At 43.8% G+C, this 18,840-nt stretch overlaps 1 protein-coding gene across 1 annotated transcript in view; it reads right to left on the bottom strand.

Annotated features, from left to right (window-relative positions):
- Positions 1 to 18,840, bottom strand: part of gask1b (golgi associated kinase 1B) — a 65,689-nt gene that overhangs the window by 9,563 nt on the left and 37,286 nt on the right. Inside the window, exon 2 of the mRNA XM_033018486.1 lies at positions 6,530 to 6,744. Coding sequence (XP_032874377.1) covers positions 6,530 to 6,744 — 215 coding nt within the window. The remainder of the gene's footprint in view (positions 1 to 6,529; positions 6,745 to 18,840) is intronic.

Below are 18,840 nucleotides of genomic sequence, written 5' to 3'. Positions count from 1 at the left end.
GAGCGAGATGGCGTTTTCAGTCTAAACTGACGGCCAGCTTACTACCTGGTTTTTCAAAAAAAAAAAAAAAAAAAAAAAAACGATCCAAGACAGGTAGTCATGAGGCGTTGGATTTTATCACGCCTCCCCAAAATTGCATTTACTCAAAGTGCCCACCATTATTGGGGGGTACATTGAGCAGGGCATTTAAAAACCCAAATATCTTAAATTGCATTTGATACCCCTGACGTCGGCTATCATTTTCGCATGCTCATTCCAGAGGGGCAGGGTAGTATGGCAAAACACCTGGCCCTACTGTTCACGGTATGCTCCTCAACTTCTCGAAGGAAGTCATAAAACCTGCCCTCAACCTAAAAAATTCACAGGACTGTGAGAACGCCTACCTCACAACCACAGATCCTACTATCTGGCAAAGTTACCAAACCAAGCCTAAAAAACTGGACAAAGTATCCAAGATATTCGGCATCAATAGGGCAGGGCCTGGAATGAGCAAACCACACAAAACCAGACAGCAGTACCTCTACGCGTCCACCAGTAGGCGTCTACTTAATGGTACTGGTGAAAGCCCGGGGCCCGCATGCCAGCCCCCTTAAGCCTTTTCAGGCCAGGGTTCAGAGTGGGCCCCATGGAAAATGTGCCACCCCCCAACAACACCTACAGACAAGGAACCAGAAATCGAAGAAATGAACACACCACTAAACAACAGTGAAGGCAGATAAGTATGGTTCCTACCATCACATAAAAGGTGAAGGGTTTGTACTAACAGGGGGGGGGAATCACACCTGGGTTGGAAGCATGAAGAACTATCACACTTGGTAGTTATATACCAAAAGTATTCAAGGATAAAAATTGAATTAAGAAACTTGCCACCAGTTCAGCATGCACCCCAAAGGGGTCTACCCTCCCACTAAAAAAGAACATGAGGGACTAGCTAACTGGAGAAGATATACAAAGGGGTCATAAAGAAGTCTAATATGAACCTTTGGTACCAAAAAACCCAAAGATGATGAATGTAGCACCATCATTGACTTAACCACTTGAGTATTTTCACCAGGTATACACACTTTATGGAAACTTGTAACTGCTAACCGTAGATTTCCTAGGATACTTTATGGTAGACATCGACTTAAAAGATGCATACTATTCAGTACCCATTCATAAAAGATCTTCGGAGATACCACAATTTACCTGGATGGGGTAACTATGGCAATATAAATTATTAACAATGGCTAATATGAGCCAAAACTGTTTCCAGATATTCAAACCAGCCTTGACACTATTAAGGAACATATCGTCATGGCATGTCTCTATGATATTAACGACAGACAAATCCATGGAAATAGCTAAATCAGCAGCATTAGCTACTAAAACTTATTTAGCCTGGGCTCTGTCATACAATCCAGATAAATCTACGTTGACACCATCCACAACTATTGATTATCTGGTATTCAATTAACTCTACCCACTCATCTATAACATTGCCAAAAGGAGAGTCAGCGTATGACACAACCTGCAACAATTAATGGTAACAATCAACCAACCATTCAACAAAGTGGCAAGAGTAATTGGGAATTAGTAGCAGCATTACCAGCTACTTAACTTGAACCTTTCCATTAGAGCTAAGGTGCTAGTGTTTAAACAAAAGAACCCATACCCAGAAAATGGTGGCAAATGGACTAATCTGGAGTCGTCATCACTATAGACACTGGGCATAAAACCTAGTTGGAAATATTGAGTACGTTCTATTGGTAAAAGCATATTGTTCAGTAGTGCACGATTTTGCATGTTCGTTTATAAATTAACAACATCACAGTGGTGGCATATACCAAGCCACTTAGGCGGAATAAAATCGATATCATGTGACAATTTATTTAACAATTGGTAACCGTATGTCGTCAAACATATTTGACCATCAGCAACTTACCTGCCAGGTGAGCTAAATACTATAAACAGACATATTAAACCAAAGTATTTGCTGAAATTACAAAGCAATATGGAACACCAGATATCGATTTCCTTGTATTCCAATTGAATCACCACGTACCGATGTATGTCGCATGAAACCAAACTTTGAGGCAGCGGCAATGGATACATTCCCGCTGAACTGGGGGGGGGGGGGAGAATCTAATCTCTATGTTCTCCCCTTTTCTACCTCATCAGTCAGGTACTACGGCCTCATCAGTCGGGTACTACGCAAAATACAGATGGACTCAGGTATTTTGATAGTACCCCGACTAAACCCACAGTCATGGTTCCCAGTGGTCCTCGACATGGTCATTAAAACCCTAATGATTTTCCCAGTAGCCCAGACTTATCAACTCACCCAGTTTCAGGCATAAGCCACCCATGCCACGATAAATTAAACTACTGGGTTGCAGATTTGAAAAAAACACTGCTGGGCCTGGGTTGCAGAATTGGGAAGACCACTGCTGGGCCTGGATTGTCAGACAGCACTATCGACACGATGGCAGCATCCCATCGCATATCCACTAGGGAACATACTTGGCGAACATCAAGAAGTGGGAAGATACTGTTCAAATACAGGAACTACACACTCAACTACAACAAAACCTGTACTGGAGTTCCTGGCAGGTCTTCACCACAATGAAGGACTCAGCTACAGCGCCATTAATACAGCCAGAAGTGTTCTGTCAGCCTACTTAACTCAGGCACCAGGACAACAGGCCATAGGGTACCACCCACTGGTGATCAAATTCAGGAGAGGCATATTCAACTCTAATCCCCCAGACCTAGGTACACCCAAATCTGGGATGTCAGTGTGGTCCTGACGTACCTTAGGGGATGGTCACCAGCCAGGTCCCTCACCCTGGAACAACCTACCCTGTAGACGGTCATGCTGATGGCCTTGTCTCAGCACAAAGAGTCCAGTTCCTCCATCTGGACAATATGGTTATAACACCAGATAGTGTCACATTTTCCATTCAGGGGCTGGCCAAACAGAGCAGACCAGGAACATCAGGTCCAGTCATGGAATTCCGGGCACACCCACCTGACCACGGTTATGTGTCATGACCCACTTATTGAACTACATCGACACAATAAGAAATCCCCGAGGGAGGGAAAAAGCCTTATGGGTCAGCCACAAGAAACCTCATGGTCGGGTGACGAGCCAAACTATCTCAAGTGGCCCAAGCAGGTACTGGGAGTTGCTGGAGTAAATACTAACGTGTATAAATCTTACTCCACCAGGGCAGCATCCACATCGGTGACTAAGAGGATGGATGTGCCTATGGACCACATCCTGGCTACAGCGGGGTGGTCTAGGGAGTATACGTTCCAAACTTTTATAATAAGCCGCTGGCAGAACCTGTATCGTTTGCAGAAAAAGTATTAGACTCCGCAAATATATAATTTAAGCCCGGGGGAGCATTTTGGTCTTGTTATTGTTAATAACACCATTATTGTTTTACAAACAGATTCATGATTGATTACGATAACATACTTCCTCCCTCGAATGACTTAGACAGCGAGTGAAGTATGAACTGTTACACGGTTTGAAATCACAGAGCTTTAAAATCTTCACGTAGTCACTCACGTGACTCCGAAGTAAAATAGTAAAATTAAACGAGAACTTACCAGTTTGAAGTTTGATCTGTATTTTATGAGGAGTTACGATGAGGGATTACGTGCCCTCCGCTCCCACCTTCAATTATAGAGATCAATTGGTATTTTTAGTTCTCCTTTTCTTTACTATGTTTATTTCAATTATTCTGTTTCCTGTGATTCCACTCCGCTGCTTTGAAGTATGCCGCGCATGCGTGCTGGACGGGTTCTTCACGTAATCCCTCATCGTAACTCCTCATAAAATACAGAACAAACTTCAAACTGGTAAGTTCTCGTTTAATCTTACTATTTTATATTATAAGAAAGTCTCCTTTAGCCGTGAACCAACTTGGCATCACTGAAAAATACTGCCCAGTGTTCCATGACAAGACCATGAAGAACACGGCTCAGTTGCCATATTTCATTCGTCATCTCTTGGTGAAAGAAGAGATTGATGATGAAATTACTTCAATGGTGCCATTATGGCATTTGGCAACATGAAGTAAGCAATGTTAAAGGATCGTTTTAGTCTCCTCAACATGCAATTAACCTTGGGGGGGGATCTATTTATCTAATTCCCTAAAATGAATCATACTTCCTCTAATTCCAATTCCATTGATTCCTTCTTAATTCCCTTAAGAATGTGGCACGATAGATTTCATGTACGAGTGCATATATTTGAAGACTCGCCAAATTCAAACGCAATTCTGCTCATAGAAATATAGTGTACTTATCTATTAACCAACAGCCGTCTGTTTAATTCACTTTTTTTTTGCAGTTTTAGTGAGTCCTGTGCCTTGTCTGTTGGAGAAATTACTTTTTAATGTGGGGGGTAGGGGGTAACTATATTTCTAGGTCCCTACCTGGTTGGTGGGGCAGCTTTTTCTCCGGGCTGCCCCGTCGACCCGTCCTCGTGGCCTACCAGCGGGCGTGGAGTGCCGTTTCCTGGCGGGGACCGCCCAGCACCTCAGCTTCGGTGGCGGCACAGCGCTGGAGCGCTATCGCGGAGCGGAGCAGGCGATGCCTTGCCTGGGTCGCCATGCTGGATCGACGCGCTGGAGCTCCGGTGTGCTGTGACTGCCGAGATCAACACCTCCGGGCTGCGGGTCTGCGGAGCAGAGCGGGCGGCGCCGACTCTAACATCGGGAGCCTGGGAGCTCCAAACCGGCACGGCCTTGTCGGCTTCGGAAGCTGCGGTCCCCAGTTAGGAAGCGTCCGTTCCAGGTGGCCCAGCCGCTGAGAGGACTCTCCCGACGCCGGGGCAACACCACCCGGCCAGAACGGCCAGGAACATCGGGCCTCCGTAGAGGCAATAGCGGTGGCCTCAATAGGCCTGACTTTGGGAGAACTGGAGATGGGGACTGGACATTGTGCCTTCCCCCACAGTGGTAACCATTGTGGGGGGATGATTTTTTTGTGTGTAAGTTAATATGTTAGTCTGTGTCCAAGATGGCTGTCGGAAGAGAGAGTGGACGCTGGCGTGGTTTAGCTGCCGCTGCTCTCTCTTCAAATTGTGTTTTTGATTTTTTGTCTTTGGAGCGATTTCCGTCTTTAATTTGTGTATTGGTGATGTCCTTATTATTTATTTTACTCCGACTATATGTTTTTTCTCTCTTGTTAATTTCTGTAAGGTGTCCTTGAGACTTTGAAAGGCGCCCGCAAATAAAATTTATTATTATTATTATTATTATTATTGGGCTTGTCTACAGTATGATTTTACTGGATTGTATGCAAAACAAATAATTTCACTGTACCTAGGTACAAGTTTCATCATCATCATATGTCACATTTGACAACATTACCTCTACATCACGATGGCCACCTTCATCCATGGTGTGTTGTTACCCACTGCTAGACCCATCCCTCCTGAAAAACCCACCCCTATACATCATCTGATAACCCCACTTAAATCACCTCCTCCACTTCCATAGGCAGTAATGGCGGTGCTGGCTTTGAAGGGCCGTAAGCAGGAAACATGTTCCTGATGTTGGGGGAGTCCAGAACCAGGGGCCGGCTGTTCAGAACTGAGACGAGGAAACACTTCTTCACACCGAGAGTTGTGAGTCTGTGGAATTCTCTGCCTCAGAGGGCGGTGGAGGCCGGTTCTCTGGAAACTTTCAAGAGAGAGCTAGATAGGGCTCTTGAAGAAAGCAGAGTCAGGGGATATGAGGAGAAGGCAGGAACAGAGTACTGATTATGGATGATCAGCCATGATCCCATTGAATGGCAGTGCTGGCTTGAAGGGCCATATGGCCTACTCCTGTACTTATTGTCTATTGTCCTTTGTCTATTGTCTATTGAAATCAACTGGCATAACCCTCATTTAATCGCAGATCACTTGATGGGGCTCTTCACCCATGCATTGTGTCCCTAATTGAAGTTTCCGACCCACTAATAACCCCATTCAAGGCCTATTGCAGACTCTAAATCACCATCACTCCACCCCTAACCAGTGATCACAGGCCTCAATGCCGTACAACAAGCAGCCAACACTCACCTTACACCTCCTTGCAACGAGGCCAAGGAGGAATCTATTTCCTTAGATTTCAACAGTGGAACAAAGTATATTAAACAATGATAAGGTTGCACAAATACTTGGGGGGCCTTACACTGCAAAATTCTATTATGCATATAATGTGTAGCAGAACAACAGGATACAGGGGGATATGGTGGTGGAATGAGATTGTGGACAGGCATAGGGTAGGCTGAATTACCTCTTTCTATGGAAATATGGAAAACATGTGATCCAGAAATTGACCTTGCACGTTGAACGTGTGCAGATACTTTTTTGAGGAATAATATAATTTACCCGGTTCATTAAAAAATTAACCAGGGAAGACATAGGCACATGGGCGAAATTATCACTGACAAACATCAAATATAAACATTGGCCTTTCTAGATGGAGCGGTAACCCTACATAACATTAAAAAATACACAGTATAACACCAGCCAATTGTATCTTACCTGAAGTAGAAAATCAAAAAGAGCTAGTTTGCACCATTCATAGTGGTGAATATCCGTACACCTCCAATCCGGCTTAGGAACCTTGCCGTGGACCCAACACTTCCATTTTAGTAATTGCTGGTAGGACATCCAATCCAATTTGACTGTAGACTGCGTGTCATTGTCGGCCATTTGCAAGGAATCATCCCAGAGGATGACAGGACGAGGTAAGCCGTCTGTTGAAAAAGAGCAAAGAGGTCACCTGATTTGACTTTCAGAAATATGCAACAAAATCAGTTCTGACTATGGAATAAACCAACTCTCGTTAGTGAGTTGGATGATCAGCCATGATCATATTGAATGGCGGTGCAGGCTTGAAGGGCCGAATGGCCTACTCCTGCTCCTATTTTCTATGTTTCTATGTTTCTAGTGACTTTGTTAAAGAATGAGAAGTGGGTGATCATTAATAATGAAAAATTGAAGGACTACTTCATCTGGAGGATGATCAAACATTGGACAATAGCTTCAACTTTCCTGTGAAGGCTTGCTTAGGTATTCAAGAGTCACATTTTTTGTAAGTCTATAATGTTGCTCCAGCGCATCAAAATGCATCCCAGCCATTCCCTCGTCTCCCCTCTCCAATCAGGCAAGTATAGAAGAGCGAAAACGCACACCTCCAGATTCAGGGACAGTTTCTTCCCAGCTGTTTTCAGGCAACTGAACCATCCTACTAACAACTCGACAGCAGTCCTGAACTACTATCTACCACATTGGAGACCCTCAGACTATCTTTGCTGGGACTTTACTGGACTTTATCTTGTGTTATAAATGTTATTCATGTTATTCCCTTTATCATGTATCTGCACATTGTGGATGGCTCGATTGTAATCGTATATTGTCTATCCACTGACTGGTTAGCGGACAACAAACGTTTTTCACTTTACATGTGACAATAAACTAAATTCAAACTCAAGCTCAATGTCGTTTGATGCCATAGTGAAATCCCAGCAGCATCTGTATAGGTATGTGTCATGATTTCTTTTTCACCCAGAGAGTTGTGAATTTATGGAATTCCCTGCCGCAGAGGGCAGTGGAGGCCAAGTCACTGGATGGATTTAAGAGAGAGTTAGATAGAGCTCTAGGGGCTAGTGGAGTCAAGGGATATGGGGAGAAGGCAGGCACAGGTTATTGATACGGGACGATCAGCCATGATCACGATGAATGGCGGTGCTGGCTCGAAGGGCCGAATGGCCTCCTCCTGCACCTATTTTCTATGTTTCTATGTTTCTATGATAATGAAATAATTTTTAAAATGCTCAAAATATTCAGCAGATCAAGCCGGTTAGCAGCTATGGTGAGAGAAACAGAATTCACATTTCAGGTTAGACATCTTTCACCCAAAATATTAATTCTGTTTCTCTCCCCATAAATGTTGACTGACCTGCTGAGTGTTTTGATTTCAGATTTCCAGCATCTCCAGCTTTATGTATTTCAATAACCATAGATGGCCCAGGTAAAATGTACATAACTGTGCTGTCTACAGACCAAATAAGCAATTTCTCAACGGTATTTAAATTTAATTTGTTAGCTTACTGCATGGAAATTTAATGCTATCAGACAGAATTTCAAGATCACATATTTTCATCATTTAGGCCATGAGCGGGTTACAAGAACAGCTTAAGAGCCGGTATATTTCCTGTGCAAATGCATCCTGGTTAATGGGGACAATTTTATAAGAAATTTGAGCTTCCTGTGTAAGAGTGTAAATTCAAAGCTACAAACAGAACAATGCAATCTTTAGATAATAACATATTGGATGCTTTCATGTAAAAAATATGGTGCTGCTAGTTCTGATGTCACACAGAATGTGGCGGAGAAGTCTTAGCAGCTCGGACCACAGCTGTACAGAAAGAAAAACACAGATCATCGAACACAGTACAGCACAGTACCGGCCCTTCAGCTCACAGTGTTTGTGCCAAACATAATGCCAAGACCAACTCGTATCTGACAGCACATAATCCATATCTCACCATTCCCTGCATATCCATGTGCTTATACAGCCACCACCCTTGGCAATGTGTTACAGACACCCACTACCCTCTGTGTAAAGTACTTTATCTGCACATCTCCTTTAAACTTTGCTCCACTCACCTCAAAGCTATGCCCTCTACTCTGCAATATTTCAATCCTGGGAAAAAGATTCTGGCTACCAATCCTATCTATGCCTCTCATAACTTTGTATGCTTTTATTTACAACGTTAACATTTCAGGTCAATGAACTTCAATCACAAATGTTGAATATGTTCTCATGAAGGGTCATTTGAGCTGCTGTGATGCAAAGTAGTAAACATTTTTCTTAACTCCTAAAAATACAAAAGGAAGCCATTAGATCTATCAGAAACATGCTGGAACCAACAGGAACAATCCCATTCCTCACTCCTTATTTTCCCTATGCTCCAGCCACATGTTCTTCTCACACGCCCATCACTTGGGTGTCATCAGATCATGTCACAGAAAATAAAATTGATCACATCCGTATCTGTAAAAAGTTCAGAAGGTCCATGGAAGATGTCAGAACAAGAAGAGGAGCAGACGCAGCCTCAGGCCACCACCTCCTGGTAGGGAAATTAAAGCTAAGGCTGAAGAGACACCACCAGGCCAAAAGCCAAAGAGCTAGATACAACATTGAATACCTCAGTAGTACTCAATTGGTGAAGAAGTTCAAGAATACACTCTCAAGGGAAAACACAGAGCTACAGCGGAGGAGAAAGGAAGGATGGACAATAAATGAGGAGAGGGAACACCTAAAAGCTGCTTGGAGCTCAACCTGTGAGGAGACCCTAGGGAGAAGGACACAAAAGCACAAAGAGTGGATAACACCAGAAACCCTCCACACAATCCAACAGAGGAGAAAGTTAAAGGAACAACTCAAGAACAAGAGCTGAAAATACTTTAGCCCCAAAAGGAGTGCAACAGATGCCACAAAGAACTGTGAAAGAACATCAGGAGAGTCAAGAGAACACAGGTGGAGAGGCCAGCCGAAGAGGTAGAAATTGCGGTGACTCAAAGGAACATGAAGGAATTATATACCATCACAAGGAAATTGTCCGGGACATATCTGCATAGTAATAAACCAATTACAGACAAGAATGGTCAACTGCTTTCAACCCAGGAGGCGCAGCTCGACAGATGGGTAGAACATTTTGAAGAAGTCCTAAACAGGCCACCACCGGCTGTACAGGCACACATTCCCAAAGTCACGATACCACTACAAATTAAATGTGACAGACCAACAAAATCAGAAGTAAAGGCTGCAATCAAGCAACAGAAAACTGGCAAGGCTGCTGGCCCTGATAATATTCCACCTGAAGCCCTGAAAGTAGATATAGACTCATCAACAGTCATGCTCTATGGCTTTTTTGAGAGAATTTGGAAAGAGGAAAAGACACCCAACAGAATGGGCAGATGGGATACATCGTGAAACTGCCAAAAAAAAGGTGACCTAAGAAAATGTGACAACTACCGAGGGATTTAAAAAAAAAAAAATTTAATATTTATTTTTATTAGAAGCAGTGTACAAAAGTATAAACCGTGGCATATGACTTAATACATTTATTGTACAGCTTCAATTTTAATTTTTAGCTAAGATGAAATAGAAAAAGAGAGAAAAAGCAAGAAAGAGAGAAAATGAAAGAGAAAGTGAATGTGTAAGAATAGAATCCCTAGACTACCAAATAAATGTAGTCGAAGAGTGAGTAAGTAAAAGAAATGAGAAAAAGGTAAAGAAATAAAAAGACAAAAACAGAAAGAGAAACAAAAAGTGATGATATACCTGCTTCATATCTCTCCCCACCCATCACCCAACCCGTAAGTCGGTTTAATTTCGAAGTTGTGTTGCACCATACTATCCTTGGAATGAATCAATGAATGGAATCCATGTCTTCGAAAATTGCTTTGGTTGTCCTGCTAAGACAAGTCTCATATTTTCAAGATGTAGCGTCTCAGACATGTTTGTAGTCCACATTTTAAGAGATGGGGCAGATATATATTTTTCCAAAAACTATATTACTAAAAGTCTGTTCTTGACCGGTTTTGGCAATCCGTGCTGCGATTTCCGAGAGAACGCCGCCACCTACGGCCGTCATTTTTGGCCACCTCGCTCAGAGCCCCCCTCCGCCGCATGTGTGCCGAGGATTTTTCCCGTCGATTAAAAATGACAGAGATATTAATGTTTTTACAAAATTCCCCATTCTCTCTGCTGCCCCCGCTGGCGGCACGGGGGAGGGACTATAAAACCAGGAAGTGGTGTGCCTCAATCAGTCTCTGCAAGTGGTGTGCCTCAATCAGAGCTCTGAATGACACTGAACAAACGTCTACAGCACTGTGAGTACCCTTAATTTGGTTTGAAAATGAAAATATGGTTAGAGGTAAAAAAGCACTGCCTGCAAATGGTTGTTTGGGTTTGGGTTGAAGTAAAAAGGCACTCTCTCTCTCTCTCTTCCCCTCCTCTCTCTCCCCACTTCTCTCTCTCTCCCTATCCCTCACTCTTTCTCTCTCTCTCCCCCCTCTCCTCTCCCCCCCCCTCTCATCTCTCCCCCCCCCCTCTCCTCTCTCCCCCCCCCCCTCCTCTCTCCCCCACCCCCTCTCTCCCCCCCTCTCCTCCCCCCTCCTCTCCCCTCCTCTCCTCTCCCCCCTCCTCTCCCCCCTTCTCCCCCACTCCTCCCCTCCCCCCCCTCTCCTCTCCCCCCTCCCTCTCCTCTCACCCCCTCCCCTCCCTCTCCTCTCCCCCCCTCCTCTCCCCCCCTCCTCTCCCCCCCCTCTCCCCCCCCTCTCCCCCCCTCTCCCCCCCCTCTCCCCCCCTCTCTCCCCCCTCCCTCTCCCCCCTCCCTCCCCCTCTCTCTCCCCTCTTTTTCTCCCACTCCCCCCTCCTTCCCCTCCCCCACCGACCCTCCCCTAACCCCCCTCCCCTCCACACACCCCTACCCCCTTCCCTCCACCCTCCCTCTCCCTCCCTGCTCCCACCTCTCCCCCGCCCCTCATCTCACCCCCCTCTCAGCACCCCTCTCTCTCCCCCTCTCTCTTCCCCCTCTCTCCTCCCCCTCTCTCCTCCCCCTCTCTCCTCCCCCTCTCATCCTCCCCCTCTCTCCTCCCCCTCTCTCCTCCCCCTCTCTCCTCCCCCCTCCCCCTCTCTCCTCCCCCCTCCTCCCCCCCCCTCTCTCTCTCTCTCCCCTCCTCCCCTCCATTAGCGTGAGAGTGGGGGGGTGGGGGTAGTTAATGTGTGAGGATGCATGCCGCCTCCCCCCCCACAACCGCACGTTGGGGGAACAGACCCAACGGGTCTGCACTTGGTCTAGTTTAAGTTAAAATTAAACTCTCCCTCTCCTTCTCCTTCTCCCTCTCCCTCTCCCTCTCCCTCTCCCATAATGTCAGGTATCCTCTGTTCTCTATCCGTTATAACGTTTTGATCCTTTACAATTCTGATCTTATCCTATCAAACACATTCCTTTTGTTCCTTTCACCGCCCCTTTATCCCACAATTTAAAACACCCTTGTTTTCTTACTTTTCCAGTTCTCATGACGAAACCCTTAACCTGATTAGGAGGGGCGCCAGAGTTTATGGGGAGAAGGTAGGAGAATGGGGTTAGGAGAGATGATTGAATGGCAGAGTAGACTTGATGGGCCAAATGGCCTAGTTCTGCTCCTATCAATTATGAACTAGGAACTTATGAACTCCTTTTTTGCTCTGCATAAATGCTGCTTAACCTGCTGAGTGCTGCCAGCATCTAATGATTTGGTGCAGGTTGCCAGCAATTGCAATTTTTGGCTCTGGATACAAAACAGCTATTGCTGAGAATAATTATTAAAGACAGGAGATAAGTGGAAAAATAGGTACTTTTCTAACATATAATTCACCAACAGGATGGAAAAGTGGAAGTCACTTATCCTGCAATAGCGCACCTTAAACAAACTGACAGGAGGCAGCAAGTTACAACCCGCAGTGAAGCTTGGGAATGCATACAAAGAATAAAGTCACAAATCCGTGTCTACAGAGGCCACATTATGAGCAAATCAATCTCTAGAAGTTACATTCCTTAAACATGACCTATATTGGACTTTTCCCAAGAAAGGTATCTTCACTATTATTCACCTATATTTTCAACTTTTCAATTATTTTACATTTCCAAATTTAAACAATCAAAGAATCAAAGGGGCAAAATTGATCATGGTAGAATTTGGGGATCAAAATTGCTTCTTCTCCACGTTTGTTTACTTAAGCAGACATTTAATTTAACCCAAGCAGTCATGATAAGATTCCGATGAGTCAATGCTAAGTTTTGTTTAAGGCCAATAGATTATTCATCAAATACAGTGCCCAGAGCTGTTTATAATACTTTGCCTGTCGTCTATCCAGGCCTATATATTCTGTTTCTTTTACAGTAAAGGAAGACATTTTAATAGTTTTTTTGATTATTTTCTGTACCCGAAAATGAGATTTTAATATTCATGCTCCTCCAAACCTTTATGACTATCCATGTCAATGATTCAATGGTACTTTATGGTCACATGTACCTAGGTACAGTGAAATTCTTTGTTTTTGCTTACAACCCAGTGAAATCATACAGCAGTCTTCACCTGGGCAGTACACAAAGAGCCGCCACGATCAGCCAGAGATAAAGTTCCAAAAGTTCTTAGTACAGGGTTATCTTCTCGAAGAGGTGAACCAGGCCTGTCGCTGCACGTAACTGCAGGCGGCCTGCTGAGACCCTCTTGGTTCTCAGTGGCCCCCTGCCGGACCCTCTTGGTTCTCAGCGGCCAACCGGCAGATGGCTCTCGGTCGATCCCAACGGGTCCCTCTTTGCTCTCAGCGACCCCCCCCTCCACTGAGTTCCTCTTTGTTCTCAGCGGCCCATCCATCAGGTTGCTCTCAGTGGTTCGCTGGTCGTTCAGCTCTACGGCACATCCTTCTTCCACCATGCGGCCCATTGCCAGATTCTCACTGTTTAGTAATGTACTGATCCAGTCATTTTGATCAAAGAAGATGGCATCAAACATAGCCATAATGAAGACCATTTGCCACACATTTGCCTATCCAATTCATCAATCAGTACATGTTGTTGTAATTTAATGCTTCCTCCATTCTATTTACAAAGATGCCATTTTTTTGGTCAACTTAATATGTGGCTTGAAAATACAGAAAAAGTTACAGTTATTGGAAATCTGATATTAAAGCAGGAAATGTTGGAAAGAGCACGTCAGACAGCCTTAGTTCTGTGGTAAAGCATGAGAGTCAAGTGAGTTAGATATAGCTAACAGAATCAAGGGATATGGGGAGAAGGCAGGAACGGGGTACTGATTGGGGATGATCTGCCATGATCACATTGAATGGCGGTGCTGGCTCGAAGGGCCGAATGGCCTCCTCCTGCACTTATTTTCTATGTTTCTATGTTAAGAGACTCGAGATGCCAGAATCGTGAACAAAAATCAAACTGCTGGATGTACTGTTGGTTATGGTGAGTCAAACCCATTGATACTGTGCTGTACCCCTATGAATATATAACTCTATAGGTCAGTGGGTCGGGCAGCATCCGCAGAGGGAAAAGGAGAGACGTTGTTTCGGGTTGGAACCTTACTTCAGACTGATGGAGTAGAGGAGAGATACCAATAGAAAGATATGAGAAGAAGGGATGGGACAAAAGCTTGCAAGTGATAGATGGATTCAGGGGGAAATGGGGTTGAGTGGCTGATGAGTCAGGAGGGGGGGGAGAAGGGTGGGGAAAGAAACCAAGGGTGGAGCCGGAGAAGGTGAAAAGGTGGAATCTGATAAGAAGGGAGGTGGGGAGTGAAATGTAGAACCAGAGGGAGGAAAGCTGGGTAGAAGAGAACAGAGGGGTGGAAGAAGAGCTGGGGCACTCAGGATGGGGGGGGGGGGGGGGGGCAGTGAGAAGAGCAGATGGAGGAAGCGGAGAAGGGGAAAGGAACAGGAGAGTAAAATGTGTACAGCAGAGGGGGAGGAAAAGCTGAGGGGGAGGGCAAGAGGAAGTTACCTCAATTTAGGGAATTAATTGTTCATGTCGTTACTTCATAGACTACTCAAGTGGAAAATTAGGTACCCTTGCTCTGGCAGTGGAGGAGGACAGAAAGATCTATTTAGGAATGGGGAATTAAAATGGTTGACACAGCACCTGTGTTCACGGAAGAGGTTGCCTCGTCTAGATTTGGTCTCACCAATGTAGAGGAGCCCATGTTTAGAGCACCAAATGCAAGAGGTAAGGTTGGAGGAGGTATGTATAAACATCTGTCTCACTGGAAGGGTCCCCGAATAGCGGTGAGAGAGGAGTTGTAAGGACAGATGTTGCACCTCCTACAGTTGAGGGGAAAGTTCCTGGGGAAGGGAAGTTTGTTTTTAATTTACTTACGTCACTTCCTGTTCAATCATCTCACGGATTTATAAAAACGGCAAATAGTTGTAGCCATTTCCAGGTCACCACTTGTCACATCTAGCCCATTTAGAAAATTGGCCCATTGTCCTTACACTCTGTATCCTGCCTTTCAGAGATTTTCCTTTGTGTGCCAATACCACGCTCCTAATTTAATGAGCGTCAAGCTCAGTTAAAAATTGCTCACAAGGGACTTAGATCATAAGATCATAAGACATAGGAGCAGAATTAGTCCATTCGGCCAAACGTCTTTGCTCCACCATTCAATCGTGGCGGATCTATTTTTCCCTCTCAATCCCGTTCTTCCGCAAATGTCCCCATAATCTTTGCTCACCTATCAAACTATGTTTTAAAATACTCAATGACATGGCCTCCACAGCCATCTGTGGCAATGAATTCCACAGATTCATCACTCATCAATTGTCTTCTGGAAGTTTCTACAAATACATTCATGAGCATTCCCAAATTCAGTCGTATCACTATCTATTAAAAAAAAATCAATTAATTTAGCGTTAGCATACCTTACTCCTACAAAACCCGTGTTGTGTCTAATAATTAGTCTTATTTTATTTATAATTTCCCAGATCACCCGTCACCGTCTTTAAGTAGTGACGTGACATGGATAGTTACCCAAGCGTAATTCTTGAATCAAATGGATGTGGAAAAAAACACATTTCCTACATTTGAGATCTTAATTCTTTAGATATGCATCCATAATGTCAATTGGCTTGTAATAGACAATTCATTAATATAGTAATGCAAAGTGCAATATTTATTGATTATCTCTTAAGGTATAAACTATGACAATACATCAAGACTTGCTTGTAAATTACACTACAATGAATCATAACATGTCTTTGACCATAAATTCCAATAGATTGTAGTAAAATTCAAACTTCAAATGTTGATAGTATTATGGGTTTAGTTTAGTTTAGAGATACAGCGCGGAAACAGGCCCTTCGGCCCACCGAGTCCGAGCCGGCCAGCGATCCCCACACACTAACACTATCCTAGGCACTAGGAGCAAATTTCAATTTTTTGCCAAAGCCAATTAACCTACAAACCTGTACGTCTTTGGAATGTGGGAGGAAATTGGAGATCCCGTAGAAAACCCAAGCAGGTCACAGGGAGAACGTACAAACGCCGTACAGACAGTACCTGTAGTCAGGATCGAACCCGGGTCTCTGGCGCTGTCCCAGTGTTTCAGGACCCTGAAATTAAACCTGACTTTTGTTGCTGTCTGTGTGGATTTTGCACATTTTTCACGCGACCATGTCGGTTTTTTTCTGAGTTCTCTGGTTTCCTTCCATATTTCAAAGATATATGGGTTGGTAAGTCCACGGCCCACTGTAAATTGCCCCTTGTTGGTGTTGGTGAGTGGTAGAATCTGTGAGGGAGTTGATAGGAATGTGAGGAGAATAATACATGATTAATATACGATTGGTTTAAATGGGTGCATGATACAGCATGCATTTGATGGGCTAAGGATTTGTTTCTGTGCCATGCAACCCTATTTCTCTGTCTGGGAATGAATATCTTTTTACAGTGGGGTGGAAGGTGTGGTGATGTTGGCAGGTATTAAATGTTTTGTTATGAAGGGAGTTTCCTTATCACAGTATCCCTCGCAATAGCATCAACAGATTTGAGTATAGGAGCAGGGAGGTTCTACTGCTGTTGTACAGGGTCTTGGTGACACCACACCTGGAGTATTGCGTACAGTTTTGGTCTCCTAATCTGAGGAAGGACATTATTGCCATAGAGGGAGTGCAGAGAAGGTTCACCAGACTGATTCCTGGGATGTCAGGACTTTCATATGAAGAAAGACTGGATAGACTCGGCTTGTACTCGCTAGAATTTAGGAGATTGAGGGGGGATCTTATAGAAACTTACAACATTCTTAAGGGGTTGGACAGGCTAGATGCAGGAAGATTGTTCCCGATGTTGGGGAAGTCCAGGACAAGGGGTCACAGTTTAAGGATAGAGGGGAAATCCTTTAGGACCGAGATGAGAAAAACTTTTTTCACACAGAGAGTGGTGAATCTCTGGAACTCTCTGCCACAGAAGGTAGTTGAGGCCAGATCATTGGCTATATTTAAGAGGGAGTTAGATGTGGAACTTGTGGCTAAAGGGATCAGGGGGTATGGAGAGAAGGCAGGTACGGGATACTGAGTTGAATGATCAGCCATGATCATATTGAATGGCGGTGCAGGCTCGACGGGCCGAATGGCCTACTCCTGCACCTATTTTCTATGTTTCTATGTTTCTATGTATTCTTTTATTTTGATTTTAACTTCTGTGAGGTTGTATAACCTAAGGGGGATTTAGCAGTTTCAATGTAATTTGGCTGATGTCGCCATTGCATGTGTTGACAATCTAGAAATCTCAAAATAATAAGTGCTAAATCAATAGTTTAAAACGGGAATATTATCAGGCAATTCCACCTAATTTCATTAATGCACAGAAAAATACATTTTTTGCAAATACCTGTTTCAAATTTTCTTTCAAAACAAAACAAGAATTTTGTTTAGTTTAGTTTAGTTTAGTTTAGTTCAGAGATACAGCTTTGAAACATGTCCTTTGACCCCCCTAGTCTATGCCAACCAATGATCACCCATACCTCTCTCCTATCATACACACATTCTATCCTACACACTAGGGGCAATTTAAAGAAGCCAATTAAACTGGAAACTGGAGAAAACCCACGTGGTCACGAGGAGAAAGTACAAACTCCATACAGCCAACACCCATAGTCAGTATTGAACCATTCTGTTCCATTCTGTTTGTAGTTTGTTTGTTTGTTTGTTTTTTGCACAAAGTCCGCAAGCATTGCCACTTTTCATTTCACTGCACATCTCGTATGCGTATGCGACGAATAAACTTGACTTGACTTGACTTGAACCCAGATATCTGGCGCTGTAAAGGCAACAACTCCCTGTTGTGCCGCTCTAAAATTATTTAGAATATTCTATTATTGCCCATATTTTTAGCACACACTTAAAATTCAGTGGAGGTGTTGTTTAGATTCAAATTAGTCCGTTAAACCTTTATTTGGATTGGGTTCATTAATATTCTTCTTATTTACCCATTACTAAATCTAAACTGGCCTACTTACACAATTCTGTAACATTTGTTACAGAAATTAGGTCTAGCATAGAGAGAGTCTGGAGAGAGTCATGACTGATTAAAATTGTCATCTGCATCAGGAATGGAACAATTACACTCTTACTGCAACTTTACATGAACACTACAACACAAGAAATAAATATAAAATAATACAATGCATTTTCTGTAACAATATGTGCTCAGACCATAATAATGCAAACCAAGTTCCATAATCCAACCTCAGCAAAGTCCACCGTAGAAATTGTTGCGATATATAACCATATAACCATATAACAATTACAGCACGGAAACAGGCCATCTCGACCCTTCTAGTCCGTGCCGAACACGTATTCTCCCCTAGTCCCATCTACCTGCGCTCAGACCATAACCCTCCATTCCTTTCCCGTCCATATAACTATCCAATTTATTTTTAAATGATAAAAACTAACCTGCCTCCACCACCTTCCCTGGAAGCTCATTCCACACAGCCACCACTCTCTGAGTAAAGAAGTTCCCCCTCATGTTACCCCTATACCCCTATACCCCTATAGATATAATTGTGGTTAGGGTTGTGCAGGTCGCAGGGTTATGTAGATCGCAAAAAACAGTTCTTTTCATGGAAATTTCAAGTTTAGCATAGTTTGAGAAAGCAAATTAGCTCAGTCTGAAGTATATTGTTTATCTGGAATGTATTGAAAGTAGCTTTTTGTGATAAAATGGCTCAGAACCAACAAAGAGCAGGCCAGATCAGATGCAGTCACATAGCACGATCAGGACTTGATTGTACACTCG

Source organism: Amblyraja radiata, chromosome 1 (genome assembly GCF_010909765.2).
Source record: "Amblyraja radiata isolate CabotCenter1 chromosome 1, sAmbRad1.1.pri, whole genome shotgun sequence".
Classification (NCBI taxonomy): domain Eukaryota; kingdom Metazoa; phylum Chordata; class Chondrichthyes; order Rajiformes; family Rajidae; genus Amblyraja; species Amblyraja radiata.
The sequence above is the reverse complement of the archived record's forward strand: the minus strand, read 5'-3'. Positions and strand labels throughout refer to the sequence as shown.